The 23,313-nt window shown below is 39.8% G+C and overlaps 1 protein-coding gene across 3 annotated transcripts in view; it reads left to right on the top strand.

Annotated features, from left to right (window-relative positions):
* The window catches only part of LOC128702137 (progesterone-induced-blocking factor 1), a 42,586-nt gene extending 19,319 nt beyond the window's left edge, over positions 1–23,267 (top strand). The window contains exons 1-6 of one of the 3 annotated variants that reach the window (XM_053796179.2): positions 7,166–7,316; positions 9,934–10,053; positions 14,040–14,231; positions 15,200–15,316; positions 16,132–16,252; positions 18,502–23,267. In XM_053796179.2, the coding sequence (XP_053652154.1) occupies positions 9,956–10,053; positions 14,040–14,231; positions 15,200–15,316; positions 16,132–16,252; positions 18,502–20,115 (2,142 nt within the window). In that variant the 5' untranslated portion in view covers positions 7,166–7,316; positions 9,934–9,955 and the 3' untranslated portion in view covers positions 20,116–23,267. Of the gene's footprint in view, positions 1–7,165; positions 7,317–7,715; positions 7,826–9,933; positions 10,054–14,039; positions 14,232–15,199; positions 15,317–16,131; positions 16,253–18,501 lie in introns of those variants that run through there. The other 2 variants (XM_053796180.2, XM_053796181.2) reach the window with 2 other exon arrangements.
* The last annotated feature ends 46 nt before the right edge of the window (positions 23,268–23,313 follow it).

Genomic DNA, 23,313 nt, shown 5'->3' with positions numbered 1-23,313 from the left:
CCAGACCATAGTGCCTGGGGAATGGGGTTTAAGTTTGGTCCGAGGAAGAGGAAAATAACTCCAATTCCTTCTATCAAGATCCCTTCAGCGACATCAGCCACATTATCTGGCAGGTGTGACACGTTTTCCTTGGGGTAGTTGGGAATATTTCTTAACGTTGTTTGTTAAATAACTATGACGTAAATTACTGAGAACTATGTACAGGGGATGGTGGTGGTGGTGGTGTGTGGTGGTGGTGACGGTGGTGGTGATGGTGGTTTGTGGTGGTGGTGGCGGTGGTGGTGATGGTGGTTTGTGGTGGTGGTGGCGGTGGTGGTGACGGTGGTGGTGATGGTGGTTTGTGGTGGTGGTGGCGGTGGTGGTGACGGTGGTGGTGATGGTTTGTGGTGGTGGTGACGGTGGTGGTGACGGTGGTGGTGACGGTGGTGGTGACGGTGGTGGTGACGGTGGTGGTGACGGTGGTGGTGGTGACGGTGGTGTGTGGTGTTGGTGACGGTGGTGGTGGTGGTGATGGTGGTGTGTGGTGGTGGTGACGGTGGTGGTGGTGACGGTGGTGGTGGTGGTGACGGTGGTGTGTGGTGGTGGTGACGGTGGTGGTGGTGGTGATGGTGGTGTGTGGTGGTGGTGACGGTGGTGGTGGTGGTGATGGTGGTGGTGGTGACGGTGGTGTTGGTGACGGTGGTGTGTGATGGTGATGGTGGTGGTGATACTGGTGGTAGTGGTACTAGTGGTAATGGTGGTAGTGGTACTAGTGGTGGTACTGGTGGTACTGGTGGTAGTGGTACTAGTGGTGGTACTGGTGGTAGTGGTACTAGTGGCGGTACTGGTGGTAGTGGTACTAGTGGTGGCACTGGTGGTAGTGGTACTAGTGGTGGTACTGGTGGTAGTGGTACTAGTGGTGGTACTGGTGGTAGTGGTACTAGTGGTGGTACTGGTGGTAGTGGTACTAGTGGTGGTACTGGTGGTAGTGGTACTAGTGGTGGTACTGGTGGTGTGTGGTGGTGGTGACGGTGGTGGTGGTGGTGACGGTGGTGGTGGTGACGGTGGTGTTGTGACGGTGGTGTGTGATGGTGATGGTGGTGGTGATACTGGTGGTAGTGGTACTAGTGGTAATGGTGGTAGTGGTACTAGTGGTGGTACTGGTGGTACTGGTGGTACTGGTGGTACTGGTGGTAGTGGTACTAGTGGTGGTACTGGTGGTAGTGGTACTAGTGGTGGTACTGGTGGTAGTGGTACTAGTGGTGGTACTGGTGGTAGTGGTACTAGTGGTGGTACTGGTGGTAGTGGTACTAGTGGTGGTACTGGTGGTAGTGGTACTAGTGGTGGTACTGGTGGTAGTGGTACTAGTGGTGGTACTGGTGGTAGTGGTACTAGTGGTGGTACTGGTGGTAGTGGTACTAGTGGTGGTACTGGTGGTAGTGGTACTAGTGGTGGTACTGGTGGTAGTGGTACTAGTGGTGGTACTGGTGGTAGTGGTACTAGTGGTGGTACTGGTGGTAGTGGTACTAGTGGTGGTACTGGTGGTAGTGGTACTAGTGGTGGTACTGGTGGTAGTGGTACTAGTGGTGGTACTGGTGGTAGTGGTACTAGTGGTGGTACTGGTGGTAGTGGTTCTAGTGGTGGTACTGGTGGTAGTGGTACTAGTGGTGGTACTGGTGGTAGTGGTACTAGTGGTGGTACTGGTGGTAGTGGTACTAGTGGTGGTACTGGTGGTAGTGGTACTAGTGGTGGTACTGGTGGTAGTGGTACTAGTGGTGGTACTGGTGGTAGTGGTACTAGTGGTGGTAGTGGTACTAGTGGTGGTACTGGTGGTAGTGGTACTAGTGGTGGTACTGGTGGTAGTGGTACTAGTGGTGGTACTGGTGGTAGTGGTACTAGTGGTGGTACTGGTGGTAGTGGTACTAGTGGTGGTAACATTGTACCCACATATGGCACCTACAATGCATCATTTTTCCTTGAATTTTGTAGCCTTAATTTTCAACAACTCTGATGATATTGTCCAACACTTCCTATTATTATTATTATTATTATTATTATTATTATTATTATTATTATTAGTAGTAGTAGTAGTAGTAGTAGTAGTAGTAGTAGTAGCAGTAGTAGTAGCAGTAGTAGTAGTAGTAGCAGTAGTAGCAGTAGTAGTAGTAGTAGTAGTAGTAGCAGTAGTAGTAGTAGTAGCAGTAGTAGCAGTAGTAGCAGTAGTAGCAGTAGCAGTAGTAGTAGTAGTAGTAGTAGTAGTAGTAGTAGTAGTAGCAGTAGTAGCAGTAGTAGCAGTAGTAGCAGTAGTAGTAGTAGTAGTAGTAGTAGTAGTAGTAGCAGTAGTAGCAGTAGTAGTAGTAGTAGCAGTAGTAGTAGTAGTAGTAGTAGTAGTAGTAGTAGTAGTAGCAGTAGTAGCAGCAGCAGTAGTAGTAGTAGTAGTAGTAGTAGTAGTAGTAGTAGTAGTAGTAGTAGTAGTAGTAGTAGTAGTAGTAGTAGTAGCAGTAATTGTAACATCAACAGTAGTTGTAGACATAATACTAGTGATAATAATAGTAGTAATATTAGCAGCATATTTAATTGGAAAGCCCTAAACCCGTTTTTGTCATACAGCGCCAGTAGAGTGACAAATAACTAGGTATGATCCAAGGGGAGGATAGCTCCAATTCCTGAAATCAAGAGCCCTTTGCTAATATCAAGGAATCCTCCCCACAAATCCTTGAGAAGGGTTGAACCCGCTCAGAGTCGTAAATAACGAGCTTGTGGTTTCCCAATGTTGATTTCTTAGCATTTTCAGAGTATTAACCTTATTTTCCTCGTTATTTCTGCGTTGCTTCTCACAATAATGGTTTAGTTATTCGAGGTGTATTTATTTAACTGGGGGAAAACTGTTGTAAAAGATCTCTTTCTTCATTTATAGATTTAATTTGGATTCTAGTCTCTACCCATTATGCGACTAATTTTTTTTTATTGACTACCACAGCATAGGTGATAGCCACTACCTGTGGTGTGTGGTAGGCACCTCTTACTTATACTGTGTGTGTGGTAGGCACCCCTTACTTATCCTGTGTGTGTGGTAGGCACCCCTTACTTATCCTGTGTGTGGTAGGCACCCCTTACTTATCCTGTATGTGTGGTAGGCACCCCTTACTTATCCTGTGTGTGTGGAAGGCACCCCTTACCCATCCTGTGTGTGGTAGGCACCCCTTACCCATCCTGTGTGTGGTAGGCACCCCTTACCCATCCTGTGTGTGGTAGGCACCCCTTAATAATCCTGTGTGTGTGGTAGGCACCCCTTAATAATCCTGTGTGTGTGGTAGGCACCCCTTACCCATCCTGTGTGTGTGGTAGGCACCCCTTACCCATCCTGTGTGTGTGGTAGGCACCCCTTACCCATCCTGTGTGTGTGGTAGGCACCCCTTACCCATCCTGTGTGTGTGGTAGGCACCCCTTACCCATCCTGTGTGTGGTAGGCACCCCTTACCCATCCTGTGTGTGGTAGGCACCTCTTACCCATCCTGTGTGTGGTAGGCACCCCTTACTTATCCTGTGTGTGTGGTAGGCACCCCTTAATAATCCTGTGTGTGTGGTAGGCACCCCTTACCCATCCTGTGTGTGTGGTAGGCACCCCTTACCCATCCTGTGTGTGTGGTAGGCACCCCTTACCCATCCTGTGTGTGTGGTAGGCACCCCTTACCCATCCTGTGTGTGTGGTAGGCACCCCTTACCCATCCTGTGTGTGTGGCAGTGACCACAAACCCATTATGTGTGTGGGATTCACTACATACCTATCCTGTGTGTGTGTGTACTCTCCTAATTCTACTCACGTAATTGTGGTTGCAGGGGCCGAGACTCAGCTCCTGGCCCCGCCTCTTCACTGATCGCTACTAGGTCCTCTTTCTGCTCCCTGAGCTTTGTCATACCTCGTCTTAAAGCTATGTATGGTTCCTGCCTCCACTACATCACTTGCTAGACTTTCACTTCCTGACAACTCTATGACTGAAGTGTGTGTGTGTGTGTACTCACCTAATTGTGGTTGCATGGGTCGAGACTCAGCTCCTGGCCCCACCACACAGGAATAAGACAGGAAAACCATCGTGTGTTAAGGGTGTGTTCAGTAACAACAGCTCTTTACATAACCATGTAAAGTATATTATAGATGGGCGTAGTCTCACTATGTACTTATTACACCTAAAATTGTCAATCAAATATATTGTTATTACTATAACAAGAGTCATATTTGTGTTCATGTTATCACTACTGCTACTATTGTCACCATTTCTAATGTACAATAGTAATTAGAATGACCAGTTGCCTGGTGGCAATAGTTCTAGCTTCACACGGTGAGTCCATCTATTATGCTACAATGATGATGATGATGATGATGGTGATGATGATGATGATGATGATGGTGATGATGATGATGATGATGATGATGATGATGATGATGATGATGATGATGATGGTGATGGTGATGAGGACTAACAAACTTACACTAAACATTGACAAAACCTACTTCATTCAGTTTGGTAACAGAGCTACAGATGTCCCTCTTAACATAATGATAAACGGATCACCTATCACAAAGCTAACAGAGGGAAAATTCTTAGGAATCCACCTTGATAATAGACTCAAATTTCATACACATATACAACAAATTTCTAAGAAAATTTCCAAGACTGTAGGCATACTATCGAAGATACGGTACTATGCTCCACAGTCAGCCCTCCTGGCCCTATATCACTCTCTTATTTACCCCTATCTCACCTATGGAATTTGTGCATGGGGCTCAACAACAAGTAACCATCTCAGACCACTAATTACCCAACAAAAGGCTGCAGTTAGAATGATAACAAATTCTCACTATAGGCAGCACACTCCACCAATATTCAATACACTAAACCTATTCACCATACAAAACATTCATACTTATTACTGCACCTATTACATACATAGAACACTTAACTCTGATATTAACCCTCCCCTCAAACATCTCCTTGCCAACCTCAACAGAACACATGACCTTAACACAAGGCACAGATCACTCTTTGATGTTCCTCGTGTCCATCTCACACTATGCAAAAACTCAATGCACATAAAAGGCCCTAAAATCTGGAACTCACTACCTGTAAATATAAAAGAAACACTACCTGTTTATAAATTCAAGTCTCTTCTCAAAGATCACTTACTCACCCAAAACCAAATAAATACTGAATAACTGAACCTTATAAATTGTATATCTTAAATGTTTCTCACAATTATATCACATAAATGTTAAACCTAAAACCCAATCTAACTTTATTATTTTTTAAATACACTACCTAACAGAATACTCCATTCTACTGAATGTACAACAATGCATACAACCATATGACCTGTCTTTGTAATACTCACTTGTGCTTTATAGTAATCTGTTTACATTAAAGTTTTATCACCGATGTCATCATTGCTTAGTTCATCTTAAGTTAATTTTAAGCCAGCCCGTAATGCTATGCATAGTATAAGTGGCTTTGGCATACTGCTCTTTTCTGTATTTTTTGTACCTCTGTATGTGTGCACAAATTTTTAAATAAATAAATAAATAAATAAATAAATGGTGATGATGATGATGATGATGGTGATGATGATGATGATGATGGTGATGGTGATGATGATGATGATGATGATGATGATGATGATGATGATGATGATGATGGTGATGGTGATGGTGATGATGATGATGATGATGATGATGATGATGATGATGATGGTGATGGTGATGGTGATGATGATGATGATGATGATGATGATGATGATGATCATAATAATAATAATAATATTTTATTCACTACCAGTACATGTACAAGATATACAGACCATAGCTGACATCAATGAAATACTACTATATAGAAAGCTGTTTGTTATACAGAGCATATCCAGAAAATTAGGTCAATTATGTCCCAGGATGCGACCCACATCAGTCCACTAACACCCAGGTACCTATTGTACTGATGGATGAACATAAAAAACCTTTGTAACTTGTCATGATTGTGACCAGATCTACCAGGAGTTCATTACCTTTGTAACATGTTCAGCTATCATAACTTTGGAGTCCAGTCCCTGGACCTATTATGTACCTCTGTAATCTTTTGACTGATGATAAATTAGACACATGTGCAACTCTTGGGTATCTTTATTGAGGAAACGTTTCGCCACACAGTGGCTTCATCAGTCCATACGTAGGAGAAACTTGAAGAACAGGAGGAGAATGAGGTAATCAGTCCCTCAACCTTGAGTCGATGTGTTCAGTCCATCAATCTTGAATAAAGATACCCAAGAGTTGCACATGTGTCTAATTTATCAACATGTCGGTTCTCTGAACCATTCATCTACAAATCTATTGACTACCACCCACAGGATGGGTATGGGGTGACTACCGCCCACAGGCTGGGTAAGATAAGATAAGATAAGATTTCGTTCGGATTTTTAACCCCGGAGGGTTAGCCACCCAGGATAACCCAAGAAAGTCAGTGCGTCATCGAGGACTGTCTAACTTATTTCCATTGGGGTCCTTAATCTTGTCCCCCAGGATGCGACCCACACCAGTTGACTAACACCCAGGTACCTATTTGCTGCTAGGTGAACAGGACAACAGGTGTAAGGAAACGTGTCGGAATGTTTCTACCCGCCGGGAATCGAACCCAGGCCCTCCGTGTGTGAAGCGGGAGCTTTAGCCACCAGGCCACCGGGCCATGGGTAGGGTATGGGGTGACTACCGCCCACAGGATGGGTATGGGGTGACTACCGCCCACAGGATGGGTATGGGGTGACTACCGCCCACAGGATGGGTATGGGGTGACTACCGCCCACAGGATGGGTATGTGGTGACTACCGTCTACAGGATGGGTATGTGGTGACTACCGCCCACAGGATGGGTATGGGGTGACTACCGCCCACAGGATGGGTATGGGGTGCATAATAAAGATATTAAACTAACTAACAGAAAACCAGTGTAAGGAAACACGTCCAGTGTTCGTACCCTCGCCGGGAATCGAACCCCAATATAACTGGGTACTCTTTACATTTGTTCCTCTTCGTGGGGGAAAATTTGTTTCATTTACAATTTCCACAGTTCTTGGCAACATATTCTATATGACCCTTGTGGGTTTAGCGTTGAGTTATGACTATAATAATGGGCAGCATATTATTCTTGTCTTGGGAGGCAGGACAAAAGTGTAACTTTGGTGGCTCTTAACAACCCCAACAACAACTCTATTTTCATTTTTTAAATCTATTTAATACAGTAATGGGAAACCCGCTTTATTAATGTTTTATAATGGTGTGGTTTGTTAGTAATTAAGGTAACAGTGGTCTTGGAAACATTGTTTTAACGTTTAAGGGCTTAATAATGATATTTTTTTTCTTATTCGCTGAGATATATTGTCATATTTCTTGTAGCCAACTCATTCCATCTTTTAATCAGTATTTTATATAATTTCTTTTATGTGTCATGTTTATATAATTTCTTATCTGCCACATTTGATCTTTTATATTAATGTAATATTATTGATAAGGTAATAAAAGGACCACAATGGAAATAAGTCACTTTGACTTTTTTTGGTTATCCTGGTGGGTAATTTATATTATGTATGATAATTATACTTGTGTGTACCTGTACCTAAATCATCTTACTAAATTACTCGCCAGACTGTTTCATTTACTTTACAATTTTGATTCTGGGATTGAGTATAACTTGTGGTAAGCCAGAATATTTTGGTATATCTTGTTCATCCCTTGAAGGAAATTGCCTTGATGTTAGGCAGGAGCTCTTGATGCAAGGAACTGGACATCTCTCTCCCTCAAGTCCTAAGTAATTTAACACTTATGTTACTATGTATGATAATTTGTGTAACTGTATTTATGTGCACTTGTACCTAAATAATTTACTTAACCTAATTTTCCTTTTATTTTCCCTATGGGTTTAGCTCTTCCTGATAATAGCAATAAATTATTTTGTGCATATATGTAGATCTTAAATTATAAAATAAAGCAAACTTTTATTAGGTTAAATACATACCTGGAGAGAGTTCCGGGGGTCAACGCCCCCGCGGCCCGGTCTGTGATCAGGCCTCCTGGTGGATCAGAGCCTGATCAACCAGGCTGTTACTGCTGGCTGCATGCAAACCAACGTACGAGCCACAGCCCGGCTGGTCAGGAACTGACTTTAGGTGCTTGTCCAGTGCCAGCTTGAAGACTGCCAGGGGTCTGTTGGTAATCCCCCTTATGTATGCTGGGAGGCAGTTGAACAGTCTCGGGCCCCTGACACTTATTGTATGGTCTCTTAACGTGCTAGTGACACCCCTGCTTTTCATTGGGGGGATGTTGCATCGTCTGCCAAGTCGTTTGCTTTCGTAGTGAGTGATTTTCGTGTGCAAGTTCGGTACTAGTCCCTCTAGGATTTTCCAGGTGTATATAATCATGTATCTCTCCCTCCTGCGTTCCAGGGAATACAGGTTCAGGAACTTCAAGCGCTCCCAGTAATTGTCCATAATACGTATGCTCTCTTAATTATTGTAATTAAAAAGCAAATAAGTAAGTCATTAAGTTTATTTAGACACAGGTACGTATAAGCACAATTATCACACATAATGTAAATTACCTAGGATAACCCAAAAATCAGATGCAGTGTTTTAGGGTGATAATAAAGTTTTGAATTCTATATATCCAGTGTAGAATAAATTGTAATACTGTGGTAGAAAGAAAATCTGATTGATGAAATCCAAATTTTTGAACCAAAGTGTCTAAGTCTGAAACTCTCCTGGTCTGAACTTGTCACTGTATACTGTAATTTGTCTTTAAATGACCTAAATACTGCAGTAAGAAGTTAAGAATTAGTACGTTGCAACAAATTGTGTTGAATATTATCTATATTATGAGTACATTCAAAGTGCATGCCTTGGTACTTTTGAAGAACTTTTGATCCAAGCAGCTGGAGCTGCCTTTTCCTTCCTGGATTAAACCTAATTAACTCTATTCCCTAATAACAAATAATATGTAATAATATACAGTAGTACCCCGAGTTTTGAACAGCTCCCAAATCGACCAATTATGTAAGTGTATTATTGTAAGTGCTTTTGTAAGTGTATTTTTGGGGGTCTGAAGCGGACTAATCTAATTTACATTATTCCTCATGGGAACAAATTCATTCGGTAACGGCATTCAAACAGCATTCTGAAACGAAGAAAGTTCGAAACTTGGGGTACCACTGTACATGGCTTCCTCCACAAGCCATGTGCATTGTAAAAGGCAACTAAAATGATGGGAGCGAGGGGCTGGTAACCCCTTCTTCTGTGTAAATTCCTAATTAAAAGAGAAGAAAAACTTTCGTTTCTTCTTTTTTGGGGTCACCCTGTCTTGGTGGGAGACAGCCAATGTGTTTAAAAAATATATATACAGTGGTACTCCGAGTTTCGGCCATAATTCATTCGAGAAGGCTGTTCGAGTGCCATTACTGAACGAATTTGTTCCCCCAAATATACACTTGCAAAAGCACTTACAGTAATACACTTACATAATTGTTCGAGTTGGGAGCTGTAAAAAACTCAGGGTACCACTGTAATAGAATAATAATAATAATAATAATAATAATAATAATAATAATAAAAGGAAAAAATGCATTAAACTTTCAATATAAAAATCATAATGGGCAAAAATCCACTAGGTAAATTATATTTTTAAGTCCTTTATTTTCAGTGTTTATTATAATATAATTGTAAATTGTGTGCTCAGTTTACTTTGGTTTGTACAGTGGAGGACTAATTTTTATTTTGTTTTGCAACATTGTTCAGATTTAATGGACACTTGGACAGTCCCTATTAGTTTATTATATCGAATACAGAATCCACATTATTTGACAGTGAGTACAATCAATAGTTTGGCTATAAATTAATTTCTGAACTGACAGAAACTCTTCTTCAGGGTCATTATGGAAGCCTCATGAATGATGTCTGGAGAGGCGAGTGCTGAAGTGTCCGTACCAACAGATCTGACGGTGACCAGTGATGGCGAGAGTGAAGATGGACATGCTGCAAGCAGAAGGTACACTGGTTATAAATTTCTCTCGCTTATACAACAGGTTAGGTTCTGGGCTACTGCTGTAAAGTGAAAATCACTGTAAAGGGAAAATCACTGTAAAGTGAAACATGGCCTTTTTTTCACTTTCAAATACATATAAAAGCCTGATAACATTTTTGCATTATTATATATTAAGTGAGAAATAGAATTAGGCCTAAAAAATACATATGCAGTACACACACACTACTTACCTTAAAATATTTTTGTCCTTAGCTTATAGTGAGTGATGAATATATTTATTGTAGAAGTGTGAATAAATGAAAAATGGTATAATTGAAAACTGCTGTTGTAGCAAAATGCCATGATTGAAGGGCTGTAGAGTGGGGCCTGCCTGTACAACGAGTGTATGCTGACGTTGGTGAACGACTAGTTAACCAAGAACCTTGAGCTATCACCTCTTCTTTGAATAAAACTTGTTTGCCTAACACTGTTGATCCAAACAGTTGGACTTATCCTCCCCTTCCTTGGATTTAACCTGAATACCTCCCATTAAACAGGCACTGTATGTCTTATGGGTTTAGCACTTCCCAAGGTTAAGATAAGATTTGTTTGGAATTTTAACCCAGAGGGCCAGACTCATGGAACTCTATGTTCATCAAGAACTGCAAGAAGCCCCTATCACGAGCCTTTTCCATCCTATGGAGAGGGAGCATGGACACGGGGGTTGTCCCTCAGTTACTAAAAACAACAGACATAGCCCCACTCCACAAAGGGGGCAGTAAAGCAACAGCAAAGAACTACAGACCAATAGCACTAACATCCCATATCATAAAAATCTTTGAAAGGGTCCTAAGAAGCAAGATCACCACCCATCTAGAAACCCATCAGTTACACAACCCAGGGCAACATGGGTTTAGAACAGGTCGCTCCTGTCTGTCTCAACTACTGGATCACTACGACAAGGTCCTAAATGCACTAGAAGACAAAAAGAATGCAGATGTAATATATACAGACTTTGCAAAAGCCTTCGACAAGTGTGACCATGGCATAATAGCGCACAAAATGCGCACTAAAGGAATAACAGGAAAAGTCGGTCGATGGATCTATAATTTCCTCACTAACAGAACACAGAGAGTAGTCGTCAACAGAGTAAAGTCCGAGGCAGCTACGGTGAAAAGCTCTGTTCCACAAGGCACAGTACTAGCTCCCATCTTGTTCCTCATCCTCATATCCGACATAGACAAGGATGTCAGCCACAGCACCGTGTCTTCCTTTGCAGATGACACACGAATCTGCATGACAGTGTCTTCCATTGCAGACAGTGCAAGGCTCCAGGCGGACATCAACCAAATCTTTCAGTGGGCTGCAGAAAACAATATGAGGTTCAACGATGAGAAATTTCAATTACTCAGATATGGTAAACATGAGGAAATTAAATCTTCATCAGAGTACAAAACAAATTCTGGCCACAAAATAGAGCGAAACACCAACGTCAAAGACCTGGGAGTGATTATGTCGGAGGATCTCACCTTCAAGGACCATAACATTGTATCAATCGCATCTGCTAGAAAAATGACAGGATGGATAATGAGAACCTTCAAAACTAGGGAGGCCAAGCCCATGATGACACTCTTCAGGTCACTTGTTCTATCTAGGCTGGAATATTGCTGCACTCTAACAGCACCTTTCAAGGCAGGTGAAATTGCCGACCTAGAAAATGTACAGAGAACTTTCACGGCGCACATAACGGAGATAAAACACCTCAATTACTGGGAGCGCTTGAGGTTTCTAAACCTGTATTCCCTGGAACGCAGGAGGGAGAGATACATGATTATATACACCTGGAAAATCCTAGAGGGACTAGTACCGAACTTGCACACGAAAATCACTCACTACGAAAGCAAAAGACTTGGCAGACGATGCACCATCCCCCCAATGAAAAGCAGGGGTGTCACTAGCACGTTAAGAGACCATACAATAAGTGTCAGGGGCCCAAGACTGTTCAACTGCCTCCCAGCACACATAAGGGGGATTACCAACAGACCCCTGGCAGTCTTCAAGCTGGCACTGGACAAGCACCTGAAGTCAGTTCCTGATCAGCCGGGCTGTGGCTCGTACGTTGGTTTGCGTGCAGCCAGCAGCAACAGCCTGGTTGATCAGGCGCTGATCCACCAGGAGGCCTGGTCACAGACCGGGCTGCGGGGGCGTTGACCCCCGAAACTCTCTCCAGGTAAACTCTCCAGAGGGTTAGCCACCCAGGATAACCCAAGAAAGTCAGTGCATCATCGAGGACTGTCTGTCTGATTTCCATTGTGGGCCTTCAATCCTGTTTCCCAGGATGCCACTCATACCAGCCAACTAATGCCCAGATACCTACTTACTACTAGGTAAACAAGGATAGCAGGTGTAAGGAAACACACCCAATAATTCCACCCATGTCAGGAATTGAATCATGGACACTCAGTGTGTGAGGCAAGAGCAATGCCAACCAAGTCACAGGTCAGAATAAATAAAGAAAAAGATTGCTCCAAATGGCCCACACAGATTTAACTCTTGATGATATATATTATACTGTGTGATTTATGGTAGACAGCTGTACAAATTTGTGATACTGTAATAATAAATCAGTGGAACAGTGTACATGCCAAAGCTGTTTATCCATAAATTTTCAAGGGTTGGAGTGCCTTGGTGCCAGTGAAAGGTTCTTGATCTAAGGACTTGAAGATTTCAATCCCTTTATTAAAACAAACCTGATTACTGCCCATTTCCCATGTGTCGTATGATCCAGTGGGTTTAGTGCTTCTCCAAGAATGTGCTGTACAGCAATAATATGTTGAATATAAAAAAATGTTACAATTCAAAATTCACCAGAAACAGTACAGCCTCTCCTCACTTAACGACAGAGTTCCGCTCCTAAGGCCATGTCAGTAAATGAATTTGTCGCTAAGCAAGGAGCATACTGTAATGGTAGTGGGTTTATGTCAGCCTTCTTTGATATTGTTTTAATGTCACCTTTGCACCATTTATAACATTTTAGTATATTTTTAAATGTTTTTACAGTAGTGTACTGTATATTGTAATAAACAGAATAGAGGAAATCAACTCCAATATACATTATTTAAGTATGCATACTGGTCAGACAGCCCATTGTAAGTTCAAGTTGTCAGTAAATGAGTACATCACTAAGTGAGTATAGGCTGTAATCACTGTAGGCAAAATGATGGCAAATGTGCCCAAGTATTAGGCTTCCTGTCCATACTGTGGCTAATAGAAATGTTGGTCAACAGATAATTATGGGCAAATGAGAGTATGAAGACAAATTTTTATTGCTGTTAATTTTATAAGCACCACGTATGATTTTAGAATAGGTGGCATTTTCTTTCTGAGTACTTTGACAATATCCTCTTCTTTCTCTGCCTCTTTGTTAATTAATAGGTGCATAATTCCAGGTACACCCTCCAAGTATACCTGGAGGGTGTACTTGGAGGGTGTTCTGGGGTCATGACCCCCAACACCCTGGTCCATGACCAGGCCTGGAGGTGGTTTCTTTAACAAATTGGTTTAGCAAAAATTAATTAATATTTTTTGATTGCTAAATAAAAACCGTGCATAAAACTAAGTTAGTATGTGAAAGCTGAAGGTTAAATTGACAGACTTTTATTAAAGAAACATAAAACTGTATAGTAAGGCAGGAAAGCAAACTGAAATACTCTGACCATACTTGCTCAGTAATTCAAAGGATTTTATGCATAAAAATAATTATAAAAACAGTTAAGGTTCGTTACTTGAAATAAAATATAATTTGGGTTAATTTTTCCCATAACCTGCAGTTGTAGCAGTAGTTTCAATTAAAAGTGTGTTAATTTATGTATTTTACCTTAAAAATTACATCATGTGCTTACCGAGTATCACTTATGACCACATAAGAGGTCATTAGTGATAGTGTTTTACACACGTTGAAAGAATTACTATATTAAAAATGTGTAAACTTAATCAGTTCTTTTTTACAGACATGCTCGAGAGCTTCAGAATTTGGCCTCGGAGAGGGCAGAGCTTCAGCGCATTGTGCAGAAACAAAAGTTGGAACTACAAAGCAAAGATGCTCAACTGGCAGCCTTTGCTAGAGAGCATGAAGCAGCCATTGCTAAGGCTGTCTCTCAGAAGGATGACCAGATTAGCTCCAAGCAGATACAAGTCAACCGGTAGCACATATTTATTACAAGCCTACTTTTGAATCATAATTTTCAAAGAAAAAATGCACAAGTTTATACTGAGAACAAATGAGTACTGTAGTACGCACAAATAACCCGCACACAGGAGAATCAATGTCAGGTCAAAATGATGACATTTTGATCTAACATTAATTAGTCAATGATCCAAGTTGGACTGAAATGTTGTCACAAGTTTCATTCTCTTATGTGCGGGTTATTTGTGTATTGTTCTACTCACGGTATTATGCCTTTTTATTCTTTTTCTACTATAATGTAATTCATTTTTTAAACTAAAATATATTGGAGACTTAATTTTTCATTAAATTTTATGTACTGTTCAAGAAATAATTAAATTCAGTCAGCTATCTTATAAAACTCCTATACATAGTGTTTTCTTTTGTAAGTGTGATTGAAAAAGTGTATCCAAAATTCACTTAGCACATGGAAAGGTTTTCGAAATACTATTAATTCAACTTTGGATGTACTTTTACAACTGCACTTACAAAAAAAAAAAAAAAAATTGCACCATTTTATGCTCAGTCTTTCTAATTGGTTAAAACAGTTTAGAGAACTTTCTTTACTCTGCTTTCTTAAGTTTCTCTACAACTTTCCTGATGTTTTACAATACAACTACTTAGGCACGTGCCGATGTATTGTTATTGGTGGGTATTGTAATGTAGAACAACTTTCTTATTTATAGTAATCAATACAGGAGAAGGGGTTACTAGCCCAATGCTCCCAGCATTTTTGTCGGCTTCTATGACATTCATGGCTTATGGAGGAAAGATCTGAAATGGTCCTCATAACTATGAGCTTTCTGTATGCACAACTAAGTTTCACCCATCTCTACACAAACATTGTATCATGCTAAAATAAATTATTATTATTATGTATTATGTATTATTATTATCATTATTATTATTCCACTTTATAAGAGCTTACTGTATTTTTCTTTTAAGATTGGAAGGGGAATTATCCCTTACAAAAGAGAAGCTGAACACACTTCGAGAGCGAGCTGCACGAGAGTTGGCTCAGTTAACACAGAAGTGTGCAGTCTTCCAGCAGAACCAGAAAAGGTATTTTCATTACTCATTTTATTAGTAAATCCTCACTATAATATTCTTCTTTCTTTCAACGCACTGGCTATATCCCACCAAGGCAGGGTGGCCTAAAAAGAAAAAACAAAAGTTTCTCTTTTTAATTTTGGTAATGTATACAGGAGAAGGGGTTACTAGCCCCTTGCTCCTGGCATGTTAGTCACCTCCTATGACATGTATGGCTTACAGAGAAAGAATTCTGTTCCACTTCCCTATGGAGATAAGAGAAAATAAACAAGAACAAGAATTAGTAAGAAAATAGAAGAAAACCCAGAGGGCTGTGTGTACATATATGTATGCTTGTACATGTATGTGTAGGGTGACCTAAGTGTAAGTAGAAGTATCAAGATGTACCTTAAATCTTGCATGTGTATGAGACAGAAAAAAGACACCCTCAATCCTGCCATCATGTAAAACAATTACAGGCTTCTCCTTTACACTCACTTGGCATTATAACAAGGGTCATACAGTTCCTTTCCAAGTAGAGTGTCTCTCTAACATATATTTCATACTTGTGTGTCTTCCATACAAGCCTCCACCTCATTATTCATTTTTGTTTCTTAAAATGCTGGCCGTTTCCCACCAAGGCAGGGTGATCTGAAAAAGAAACACTTTCACCATCATTCACACCATCATTGTCTTGCCAGAGGCACCCAGATATTATAGTTCAGATGTCACTCCAAACAGCAGATATCTCTAACTTCTCCTTTAGAGTGCAGGCACTGTACTTCCCAGTTCCAGTACATTACTAAGCAATATTTAAAACTACAGTTTGTTTTTAATCATTGTTTCAGATTGGCCATAAGGCAGGATGAATTACGAAACTCTCTTGCAAATTTGAAGTTAACAGAAGAAGAATTTGTTCAGCTTCGCCGCACTCCTGTTCAACAGTTAACTCTTCAGCAATACACTGCAGTAAGTAGAGCTTACATAGGTGCTCAGGTTGAGTTTTGCCACCCAAACATTATAAAAGCCCACATTAATATTATGGAAAGCACAATTTGTTTATCCTCATCACCAATAATTATCAGTCTTCGACTACCTCCACTACTACTACTGCTACTGTTGCTGCTGCTTCCGCCACCACCGCTGCCTCTATCTCTACCACTACCTCTTTTCTTACTTTCCTACTAGCTCTCTGGTCCCATGCCTGTCTGCTGGCCTATATATTCTCCCTTCTCTCCTTTTTGTTAGTGTGACTTTGTGAATGGTCCAAGTCAGACCAAAATATCCTATTTGTGGGTTATTTGTGAATCAGTAAAATATTTGCATTAAGATGTCTGCACAATTCTGGCAAAGCAGGTATCGAATGAGTGATGGTGAAAGTGTTTCCGTCTTTGGGTAACCACCCTTTGGTCCGAAACAGCCAATGTGGCAAAAAAATAAAATCTACTCTGTACTATACTATTATTCTTTTTATTAACATATCGGCCTTTTCCGTCCTGCCAAGTGAGTGTAAAACAAAAGCCTGTAATTGTTTTACATGATGGTAGGATTGCTGGTGTCCTTTTTTCTGTCTCTTAAACATGCAAGATTTCAGGTACATCTTGCTACTTCTACTTACACTTAGGTCACACTACACATACATGTACAAGGATATATGTACATACCCCTCTGGGTTTTCTTCTATTTTCTTTCTAGTTCTTGTTCTTGTTTATTTCCTCTTATCTCCATGGGGAAGTGGAACAGAATTCTTCCTCCGTAAGCCATGCGTGTCGTAAGAGGCGACTAAAATGCCGGGAGCAAGGGACTAGTAACCCCTTCTCCTGTATATATTACTAAATTTGAAAGGAGAAACTTTCGTTTTTCATTTTGGGCCACCCCACCTCGGTGGGATACGGCTGGTACGTTGATAGAAGGAAAAGATCGGCCTTTTCCCACCAAGGCAGGGTGACCTGAAAAAGGAGAAACACTTTCATCATTCACTCCATCACTGTCTTGCCAGAGTCATGCCTACACTGTATTATGTGTGTTAGTAAATTGGAAAAACAATATAGTGTACAGGTACTTCTTGCTTAACCCTTAAACGGTCCAAAGAGATCGACGTTCAAATTCGTAGTGCTACAAAAGTAGATCTACTTTTTTTACATATTTTTAAATATAACAAAAAAAAAATGTAGGTAAAAGTTTTTTTACACGTTTTCAAATGTAAAACAAAGAAGAAGATCTACATTTTTTTACATACTTTCAGATGTTGAAAAAACGTATATATACGTTTGGACCATTTAAGGGTTAAAGACCGAGTTCCGTTCCTAAGAGTAGGTCGGTAAACAAATTGGTCATTAAGCGAGGAGCCGCCCCTTTACTGATATTTCAAGCATATTGTACTGATAGTGGGTTTGTGTCAGCCATCTTTAGATATTTTTTAATGTCACCTTTGCACCATTTATAACATTTTCAGTATATTAAAAAATAGAACTAGGCATTAAAAACAATAAAAAAGTAAAATATACATACAATACACTGGTTGGAGAGCTGGTCCTAAGTCCGAGCAGTTGCTAAACAGGTAGGTCATTAAGTGAGGATTACCTGTATATACAGTATGGACATCTTTGCTCAGTTATTTTAATGTGAGTTTTCATGCCACAACTTTGGCTTTTAAATAGAATAACACCCTAATCTCACTTTCTTGACTTCATTTTTTATTCCAAATATGAGAAGATTCTCCTTAACATTTTTCCTGCAGTACTTTTACATTCCTTCTGAGAGAATCCTTACCAACCTCCCTTCCAAGTGGGAAGCAGGACATTGACGATGATAATACACTGAGGTATTTTTAAGGCAACATTTATGAAGGAATTTGGGGAAACCAGTTAGCTGGACATGAGACTGGTAAGTTGCAGGTTCAGTGCCGGTACTGAAGATTGGGTGGGAATGTTGCATTTTGAAGGATCATTTGTATTGTTATGTTCATGCACTCCTGGGAAGACAGTTATTGAATGAGTGATGGTGAATGTGTTTCCTTCTTAAGATCACCCTGCTTTAGTGGGAAACAGTTATTAAAGCTAGGGTATTATTATTATTGTTTTTCTTAACAATGCACCCATCTCCCTCTCAGGAAGGGTGACCCAACATAAAAGAAAATATTTTTACTGTCACTCATTTAATCACTGTCTTGCCAGAAGCAAGATGTGAATAATATAACCATCATATATCTTTTTCAGCTGCGAGTGTACGAGCTGGTGTGGCCTTTGAGAGTCAAACTCACTGAAGCTGAGGCTCTAAAGTCATCTTTGGAAAGTACACTCTTGGCAAAAGAGTCTAATTTAAAATTACATAGTGAGCAATGCCTCAAGTTGCAAAAAACTGTAGAGGAGCTACAGAGAAAATCCGAGCAATATGCTAGTCAACTGATGACCCTCAAAGATGAGCAGAGATCTGATGATTATAAGGTTCGGAATTATCCAAGAGTTAAAACTGAGAGAGATCGTCTGGAAGAGGAAAAGAATGTGCTTACAAAAAGGGCACATGAACTGGAATTAGTGGTTGCAACTTTGAAAAAGGATCACAGTGTTCTAGAAGAAAAGTATGGTGAACTTAAGGGCAAAGAAAGAAAACAGGAATATGATTTAAATCAGCATAGAGATGATGTGGTAAATCTGAGGACCAAATTGGATAAAATTACAGAAGATTTAAGCTCTTCAAACAAACAGTTGCAGCTTGAAAGAGAGAGAAATGAAGACTTGCATGAGAAATATATAGCCACTCGGGGAAGTGTCACCACCTTAACAGTGAGCTCTGAGGAATATCAACATAACATTAAGCTGCTTAGAGAGAAGCTTCAGTCATGTACTTCACAGTGTTCTAGTCTACAGGAGAAGATCACTCTATTGTCTGAAAAGAATGATGCATTATGCACTGAAGTTCAGAGGTCAAAAATAAAATATAATGCAGAAACACAAGCTCTTGACACTGAAATTCAAGAATTAAAAGCAAGTCTGGCATCACTGTCAAAAAATAGAGATAATTTGCTTGATGAAAACTCCAAACTTCATCGAGAAATTCAAGTTCTGGAAACCTCTTACCAAGAAGTTAAAAGTGCAAGGGAAAAGGAAACATCAGCCTTAAACCAAGAGCTGCAAAAAGTCAAGAATATTTTGACTGGGTATGAGGGATTAGAAATAGAATATGAAAAAAATATAAAAACTGCTGCAGCACTACCTGAAGCTGAGGCAAATAAAGCATTAGACAAAATGCTTCCCAGTTTAAAGTTAACTGGGAACAAAGCTCTAGAACAAAGTATTCAGCTTACTAGAAGGGTGCTCTTCTTGGAGCGGCAAAATACAGAAGCTTGCACTACTGTTAGGAAGCTGTCCGATGCTTTAGAACACCTCAAGAACACTGTTGCTTCTTACAAGACTGCCATAACATTGGCTGGACAGCCCTCTGCAAGTCTTCTCGAGCGTATCGCATCCCAGGATGATCAGATAACAACATTGCAGTCTGCACTTCAACATAATTCTGTGATAAAGAGCACATTAGAAGAGGAAAATAAAACACTAACAAGAGATGTGATTAAACTTAAACATGAGCTGGACAGCATGATAGAAAAAACAAGTGAAATAAGTGCAATAAAACAGCAACTTCAGTGTGTGTTACAAGCTCTGCCGCAAGTGTCACTCAGCCAACCTCAAACATACTTTAAAGGTAGCCATGATATGTCACACCTTGCTCCTAGGCAATCAGGAGATAACACTGGTAGATCTAATGAAGAAACAGATCCACACTCAACCAGAGCCATTATTATTACAGAAGATATTAGAAAAGGTAGATTTTAGTCCTTTTATAATTAAGGTATAAATAACAAAAAAAGGTATATTTTAGAAGTGTTGTTACAGTAATGGTAAATTTTAGTCCTCTTCCTACAATAGGTAGATTTTAATCCTCTTCCTACAATAGGTAGATTTTAGTCCTCTTCCTACAACAGGCAGATTTTAGTGTCTTCCTACAATTGCTGACTTGGACTGATTTTGTCCCAGGGTGACACAATTATGGAAATCTCCAAATAATGGAAATTGTTAAATTCTCGTGTGAAAAGGAAAAAAATCTAGATCGTAAAGTAAGTCCAGATTTAAAACAGATGCTCTTATTCATAAAATCTAGAATTTTGTTGACTTTAATATTCTGAACTGAAGTTTTTGGAAGCTAGTCTCCTATTTGGCAAGTTTTGAATGTGGAAAAAGCTTAGAATTTCAAGTTTAATATTTTTGCTTTTGATAGGAAACTTTGAAATTTTTCGAAGTACAGAACAGTATTCAAATTTAAGATTTCAGAAAACATTCTCTCTTACAGTATGGTATTAAGAAAATTTTGAGTTGAAAGGAAGACTTTTTCCAAAATTTAAGAATTTTTAGATATAGGGGATTTGGAAGCACAAAATGAATTATATTTTCCAAAATTTAGAGAATTTCAATTCTTTTTTTTTTGACTGACGAGTTTAAAATGTATTACAATACTGTACTGTTATGCACTATTCAGAGTTTAGATATCATGGTGTATTTATTAAAAAATGTCTTTGACTTTGGAGACAAAGCTGTAGCATTATCCTGGACCATTACAGTGTCACTTGATAATGTTCCAGGATGAACCAAAATATTGTCTGAATTTACTGTTCCAAAGTGTGGGATATTTGTGAATTGTTTTATCAATGGTATTGTAACTTATTCTGTGTCATGTTAAATTTTTAATAATGCAAGTCCTTGTAGCTAGCATATAAATACCACCAGTGATTAATTATTATTTATTTATTTAATGACAATATAATACATATAGTATTTTAATTCTTCTTAACCCGTAAACGGTCCAAGCAGATATATGTTCACATGTGTAGTGCTACAAAAGTAGATCTATGTTTTTTTACACATTTTCAAATACAGTGGACCCCCGCCTAACGATCAGCTCCCAATGCGACCAATTATGTAAGTGTATTTATGTAAGTGCGTTTGTACGTGTATGTTTGGGGGTCTGAAATGGACTAATCTACTTCACAATATTCCTTATGGGAACAAATTCGGTCAGTACTGGCACCTGAGCTTATTGCTTGGGTAGCATTTGTTCTGCTAGTGGGTTGGATTTGTGAAGGACCTGCCTAGTATGGGCCAGCAGGCCTGTTGAAGTGTTCCTACTTTCTTAAGTTCTTATGTAACATCACACTTACCAGTAGGGTGATCGAGGCTAGGACCTTGGGTAGCTTTCAGAAGAGATTGGACAAATATACGAGTGGGAGGAGCTGAGTTTGATTTGTGTCATTGGGTATGGGAGTTGGAAATAAATGGTATAAAATACTGACACAACGGAAATATAAACACATATGCAGTATAATGTGATCCTTTATTGACTACGTTTCGCCCACACAGTGGGCTTTTTCAAGTCACAAACAGATCTACCTGGGGTGGAAGGGACGCGAGTATTTATAGTCAGGTTCAGAATGCTGAGGTCAGGTGGAGAATGCTGCATCTGATGATGTACCGAGGGGTTATAGAGTCTAAAATCTTGGGTAGCTTGGAAATGAGATTGGATAAGTTTGTGAGCAGACCTTCTTCAGTGTTCTTCCATTCCTGTGTTCTTATGTGGGATAGCGATGAAGAAGTTTCTTGGCAAGTGGTTCAGCTATGTTATAGAAGCCACTATTCTGGTTGAAGTTGTCGGATATAGAAATAAGTGATGATTCCAGGATTCTTCGGTATGGGAGTTATTTCTTGGGTAGCTTTAGGTAGAGGTTGTTTTGATAAGGACCTGCCTCGCATGGGCCAGTAGGCTTTCTGCAGTGTTCCTCCATTCTTATGTTCTTATAAACAATGGCACACTGGCTGGGAAAGGAGTGTGAGGGGGGCTCGGGGCTGTGTGTACCTGTCCCGGACGAACTACTACATATTTACGAGTCAATCTACGATTAGCGAGCCCATGTTTATGCAAAAATATCCCTATGATTTCCGAAATCTACGATTCTCAAAAACTATGATTATCGAGGGACCACTGTATAACACAAAAAAAAAGATCAAAGTTTTTTTACACATTTTCAAATGTAAAACAAAAACAAAAAGAAGATATACTTTTTTTACATACTTTCAAATGTTGAAAAAACGTATATATACGTTTGGACCATTTACAGGTTAAAGTTGACATTGTTAGTCCACATTGTTAGGCATTGTTGCTAAGACAATTTTTTTATAACATTTGAAAGGTTCTTCAGTGACATGCAGAACATTTACATTCAGTTTAATAACTCAGAAACAATAGTAATATTTAAATTCCAATGAACTATCAAGGCCTAAGGTTAAGTTTCAGTGTTATTATTTATTATCTAAAGGTCGTCCTCGAAAGGGTTGGAGAGAGGGGGTAAAGGAGGTTTTGTGGGCAAGGGGCTTGGACTTCCAGCAAGCGTGCGTGAGCGTGTTAGATAGGAGTGAATGGAGACGAATGGTACTTGGGACCTGACGATCTGTTGGAGTGTGAGCAGGGTAATATTTAGTGAAGGGATTCAGGGAAACCGGTTATTTTCATATAGTCGGACTTGAGTCCTGGAAATGGGAAGTACAATGCCTGCACTTTAAAGGAGGGGTTTGGGATATTGGCAGTTTGGAGGGATATGTTGTGTATCTTTATATGTATATGCTTCTAAACTGTTGTATTCTGAGCACCTCTGCAAAAACAGTGATAATGTGCGAGTGTGGTGAAAGTGTTGAATGATGATGAAAGTATTTTCTTTTTGGGGATTTTCTTTCTTTTTTTTTTGGGTCACCCTGCCTCGGTGGGAGACGGCCGACTTGTTGAAAAAAAAAAAAAATTATACAAGGACTAGTAGGGCAAAAGTAATGGAAGAAGAGAGTGGCTCAAGCAAGAGAGACATAGCTGAACAAAGCAGAATATACAGGTAAACTAAATATAATTTTTCAAAATAATGAGCTTAATAAAAAATAAATATACAAAATCTGGAGATTTAAAACCCATTAGTAATATGAGAAGACTGTTAAAAT

Source organism: Cherax quadricarinatus, chromosome 83, assembly GCF_038502225.1.
Source record: "Cherax quadricarinatus isolate ZL_2023a chromosome 83, ASM3850222v1, whole genome shotgun sequence".
NCBI classification, from domain to species: Eukaryota; Metazoa; Arthropoda; class Malacostraca; order Decapoda; family Parastacidae; genus Cherax; species Cherax quadricarinatus.
This window is presented reverse-complemented; position numbering and strand designations above follow the sequence as displayed.